This window comes from Otolemur garnettii, unplaced genomic scaffold (genome assembly GCF_000181295.1).
Source record: "Otolemur garnettii isolate 467f Iridium unplaced genomic scaffold, OtoGar3 scaffold00075, whole genome shotgun sequence".
In the NCBI taxonomy this organism is placed as follows: Eukaryota; Metazoa; Chordata; class Mammalia; order Primates; family Galagidae; genus Otolemur; species Otolemur garnettii.
The window spans coordinates 249,815-255,304 of record NW_003852470.1 but is presented as its reverse complement, the minus strand read 5'-3'; the positions used below and the strand labels follow the sequence as shown (position 1 = coordinate 255,304).

Below are 5,490 nucleotides of genomic sequence, written 5' to 3'. Positions count from 1 at the left end.
AGGCAGGAGACTCGCTTGAGCCCAGGAGTTGGAGGTTGCTGTGAGCTGTAATGCCACGGCACTCTACCCAGGGGGACAGCTTGAGGCTCTGTCTCAAAGAAAAAAAAGCCACTTCCTTTCTACTGCATCAGAAAATTTTAGGCGGATATCTAGAGAGATTACAGGTGACTAATAGATAGATATGAGAGAGATGAAAGACAAAGATAGGTGATAGATGATAGGTTTAGGTAGGTAGGTCATAGAATGTGATAAGGCAGATGAGATGGAACTTTCTCCCCCTAAACCTTATGTTGAAACATGATCCCTATGTTGGAGGTGTAAAAGAAAATAAAAGTCACAGGACCACACCCCAAGTCCCATGCAAAGAGAAGGTGAAGGCTCGAGGACCCTGGTAGGGCTGGCTCTACAGATCAGTCATCAAGAAGACTCCCCTTGGCCCTCTCCTATGCAAGGACATACGAACTCCAGCTTTAGGTCCATAGGCTACAGCCAGTTCCTGAAAGTGTTGGAATCCTGTTCGATTCCACACTGATTCCATACTACTATGAATTATAAGTTTATATTCACTGTGCAGAACAGACACAAGATAGGGTTAGATGCTCTTCTACCCACCCAGGGAAGCATAATTGATGCTTCCTTTTCTTTTTCTCCTTTAACACTCACCTTATCAGGTAAAATATAGGTGTTCCTGGGGCTCATCCCTGCACCCCCGCCCCAACTTTTCCCCTCTCTGTATGACTTCAAAGGCTGAAATTTCCAAATTTCCCTTTGGAAAAAGTCACAGATTTATGGTTCTTGTTTTGCCTGGGTGTGTTCTCAACTTTGGCCTAATTAACTCCCATCTTTGCCTTGGTCACTTATTTTGGGTAGACAGAGGTGAAGCCCAGTGACAGGTGTTTGCATTATGCCCTCCCTTTTGGTGGTGACAAGGGAGTTCCCGCTCCCAAGGGAACTAGTTGTTAAAGAGTCTGGTGTCCCCCAGCACCTGCCCCTCTCTCTTGCCATGAGACCTGCACATTCAGCGCCCTTCACCCTTTGCAAAGCCCTTGGTACATACAGGTGCTGCCTCCCACTTCTCGTGCAGCCTGCAGAACCATGAGCCAAATGAACCACTTTTAAAAATAAATTACCTAGCTTCAAGCATTTCTTTATAGCAGTATTTTTCTTTTCTTTTTTTTTTGTTTGTTTTTTGAGACAGAGCCTCAAGCTGTCCCCCTGGGTAGAGTGCCATGGCATCACGCTCACAGCAACCTCCAACTCCTGGGCTCAAGCGAGTCTCCTGCCTCCGCCTCCCAAGTAGCTGGGACCACAGGCGCCCGCTACAATGCCTGGCCATTTTTTTTTTTTTTTTGGTTGCAGCCATCATTGTTGTTTGGCGGGCCCGGGCTGGGGATTCGAACCTGCCACCTTAGATGTATGTGGCTGGCGCCTTAGCTGCTTGAGCCACAGGCACCGAGCCCTGATTAATGATCTTTAAAAAATTTCTTAGCACACCTAAGATCCTCAGGCTAACACATCATCCATTAGGGAATGTCAGTGAAGGCTATATAGCAGTTCTTTACCTTATCACCATTTTTCTCCAAATATGAAGTCATTTCAAAACAAAAAAATTACCAAATAAAATAGACAGAAAAAGTATTTTTTCCCCTGTTTTTAGTAGAGACAGGGTCTCACTCATGCTCAGGCTGGTCTCAAACTCCTGAGCTCAAGGGATCCTCCCACTTTGGCCTCCAGAGTGCTAGGATTATAGGCATGAGCCACTGCAGCCAGATAAGAAAAAGTATTTTAATTCACAAATCAGCTGTGCAGATGCTCCCTGCCCCCCACCCTGCTGCCTACCAGGCCTGCTGGACTCCTCCCTCAATGACCATCATGGCTAGCCCAGTCCAACATGTGCCTGCCCATCTGGCCCAGGCCCTTCTAAGCCTGCAGAGAAGGGTGCAGTGTACATGGTCTGGCCTCTCCAACCTCCGACCCCACCCTTGGCCTCAAGTTTGCCCATGACCTTGCTGGTGTGCCCAGCTAAGTGGTGTCCTGAGCACCACCCACTGTTCCAAGTCAGGCTGGTCCCACTGAGGCAGGAGCTGTCTAGACCTCCATCATGCCACCAGGCCTGGGTGCTGATGACCAGAGGTCCTGTCTGTCCTTAGTCTGAACACCCAGCCCTGTGTCCCCCACCAGTATCCTAGTAACCACCCAGGCCCCTGACCCTGCTGACCCTGGCTCTGGACCGCTCCCTGGGTGCTATAGACCACACTGGGCTCTTTTCTCAGCCATTGGTCTCCACCCTGGGGTTTTCAGGGAGCTCTGGTCTGTGTGTGTGTGGGTCCCTTACCCTTGATGTTGGGTCCCATCACCCTCCTCCATGCTGTGTAAGAAAGGCCAGCCTCTCCTCCCTGGAGCTGTTTCTTCTGGCTCCTGAGCAGCCAGGCTGTCAGTGACCTTACCCCCAGAACTTAGGCCTTAGTTCTAAGGCCTAAACCCACCACCCACTCAGAGGGGTGTCAGGTCCCAAGATGAAAGGGATCAGAGGAAGGCAGTTGCTCCAGTGGGGTGCAGCTGCAGCCCACATTGGAACAGAGCTGAGCTGGCTGGGGTGGCAGAGGTAACAGGTGAGACCCATTCCCTGCATAGTTGGGGCAACCCCGGCACCCAGGGCCCTTCGGGCTCTCAATGTAGCTCCTGGGAAGTGGGACAGTACTTGAGGGAGAGCACTGCCCTGGCAGCCTGCAGGGTTTGGACCTCACCCCACCCTCCATTCAGTTATTTGATGGAGAATGCCTGTGGGTACTGCCCAGAGCCAAGGGCAACCTGAAGAGTACCACACTGCTGCCAGATGGAGGAGGCCGGGCCTAGGCTCAGCACCAGGCAGATGTGGGTGGACACTGCAGAGTGTGGCTCAGGGCAGAGATTGGGGTTGTCCTGAGGACAGAAGCTCAGTCCACTGCAGCAAACCTGGGCAACTGGAACCAGACAAAGCCTTGTCCACGCAGGTCTCTAGAGCCCAGGCTGGGCTTGTATGTGGATTCCTCATGTGAGCCACAGCTATCCAGGGCCGAACGCGGTGTTTCAGAGGTCAAGGTGGGGGGCGGAACACGACACTGGTGCTCTCTTATGCAGGAAGGGGAGGGGACACGAGAAAGGCTAGCCCGGCAGAGGACTCAAAGGAGAAACGAAGACCTAGGTGGACATGAATCTTTACTTAGAGAAAAGCGAAGGAGCTGGAAACCCACCAAGGGCGAGGGCTGCAGCGAGAATGCTTCAGGCAGGGGCACAAACACGGGGTGCAACAGTATCAGGGGACGCGCTGGTCATGGGAGCCGGGGGAGAACGCTGTGAATAGAAAAGAAAGGGGCCGAGGGTTCAGAGCCCGCGAGCCTGGCGTCCAGGACCCCCACCAGCTGCTAGGCCGCTTCCCCACTCCACCGCGGATCCATCTCCCCAGTCACCTGTCCCACCCACCCCGACCCCAGCCCGGAACCCTGCCCCGCCCCGGGGACCCCGCCGCGTCTCCTGGAACCACTCCCCACCTCCCAGCCCCAGATGTGCTCAGACTTTTGCATCGGCGCGAAGGAGGAGTGCGGGGAGACGTGCCACACCAAGGTTTTGGCTCGTAGGATGGACGGCCTCGACGCTGGGGTCAGGTAGGGCAAGGAGGAGGGTCCCTTTCTCAGTAGTGGTGGCCAGAGAGAGACCACGGAGCTGGCCGGTGTTCCGCAGCCGCAGACACACCTACCCTAGCCGGGCGGCAGCGAAGACGGAGGCGGTCACTGCGGGGCTGGGGGTGGCGCGCTCCCGGCTGCCTTCTGCTCCTCTTCCTCCTCTCCTGGGACTGAGGAACTGCCGGGCGGGTGGGTGGCCGCCGCCGCCTGGGTGGGCCGGTTGTGGCCCTCCTTAGCGGCGTGGTAGTTCCCTCCCCAGGCCACGGGCATCTCGGTGCCGTGCTTTCTGCTGAGCGGGTAGGCGCCGATGGCCGCCAGGATGCTCCGGTGGCGCTCGGGGTCCATCTCAGTGTAGTACATCTCCAGGGTCAGCGGCGTGCAGATCTTGTGCTGTAGGAGGGGCCGGGTCAGCGGCACGGGAGGGGCGCCCGGGGAGCCAAGTGCCCCCGAATGACACCTCGCCACGACACACGTGCCCCACGACATTCGTGCCGCGAGCGGGAAGGGGCCCCTTGTAGGCCATCCCTGTCTTTCCTACTTTGTGCCGCTGGATAGCACTGTGGACCGCCTGTCTAAAGGCATTTACTTCTGCCATCATTTCAAGCCACCAAGGCTGGCCTCCAGTTCCAGGTTCTTGGGAGAGCCACAGAAGGAGTGAGTCTGGTCTGAGTGAGCGCTCCCTCCCTGTCTGAGTGAGCCTCCCTCCCCTTCTCCCCATGAGTGAGGGCTGGTGCGATGGCCAGGCCTCTGGGCCTCCGTGGGGGCTTCTGTTGCAGAAATGATGGGGTTGACCAGGAAGTGTAGATTTTACTTCTGAAAAATGAAAGGCTTTAGGAAAATATGAAAAATTATAGCCATTATTGGTAAAGCTAAAAGGTAAAAAGGATGTAAGAAAATATTTGCCAAATATTCAGGAAACATTAACATCATTATATATATATATATATATTTTTTTTTTTTTTTCCTTTTTAAGAGACGGAGTCTCACTTTGTCGCCCTTGGTCAAGTGCTGTGGCATCACAGCTCACAGCAACCTCAAACTCTTGGGCTTAAGCAATTCTCTTGCCTCGGCCGCCCAAGTAGCTGGGCCTACAGGTGCCCACCACAACACCTGGCTATTTTTTTGTTGCAGTTGTCATTGTTGTTTAGCAGGCCCGGGCCAGATTTGAACCCGCCAGCCTTGGTGCACGTGGCCAGCACCATAACTACTGTGCTACGGGTACCAAGTCAGCCATGGTTGTTCTTATAATCCAGGGAAGGGGAAGGTACTTGCATGCTTCCTTCCTTCCACTTTGCTGTTCTTAAGTGGTGTTCCATGTCCCCAAGCCTCTGCCATGAAGCTTCAGGTGCCTGTTTGCAGGTACCCGGTGAACATCATTTCTGTGTCTAGGCGAGCAGCGTAAGCTACAACAAATGAAAACTGAAACTAGTTCTGGTCTCAGACACCTTTGCCTCCTGCCTTTTTTGCCATTACCCTGAAAAGGTGCCTCTATAATGACTATGATATATGCCTTGCTCACATTCTTAAGCCCCTCCCTTCTTCCCATGGGCAACCCCTCTTTCCAGAAACATCCATGTTGATTCTTCCTCTCCTCTTTATTCCTACAGAGGCTTAGTGGAAAACAGACCAGGTCAGACACAGTGGCTCACACCTGTAATCCTACCACTCTGGGAGGACAAGGTGGGTGGATTGTTTGAGCTCAGGATTTCGAGACTAGCCTGAGCAAGAATGAGACCCCATCTCTACTGAAAAAAGAAAAACAACAAAAAAAGGGCAGGTATAGTGGCCGGCACCTATAGTCTTAGCTACGTAGGAGGCTGAAGCAGGA

The 5,490-nt window shown here is 53.5% G+C and overlaps 1 protein-coding gene across 1 annotated transcript in view; it reads right to left on the bottom strand.

Annotated features, from left to right (window-relative positions):
- Window positions 1-3,741: 3,741 nt before the first annotated feature.
- Window positions 3,742-5,490, bottom strand: part of CALY (calcyon neuron specific vesicular protein) — a 10,586-nt gene continuing 8,837 nt past the window's right edge. Inside the window, exon 5 of the mRNA XM_003794044.2 lies at window positions 3,742-4,052. Coding sequence (XP_003794092.1) covers window positions 3,768-4,052 — 285 coding nt within the window. The 3' untranslated portion in view covers window positions 3,742-3,767. The remainder of the gene's footprint in view (window positions 4,053-5,490) is intronic.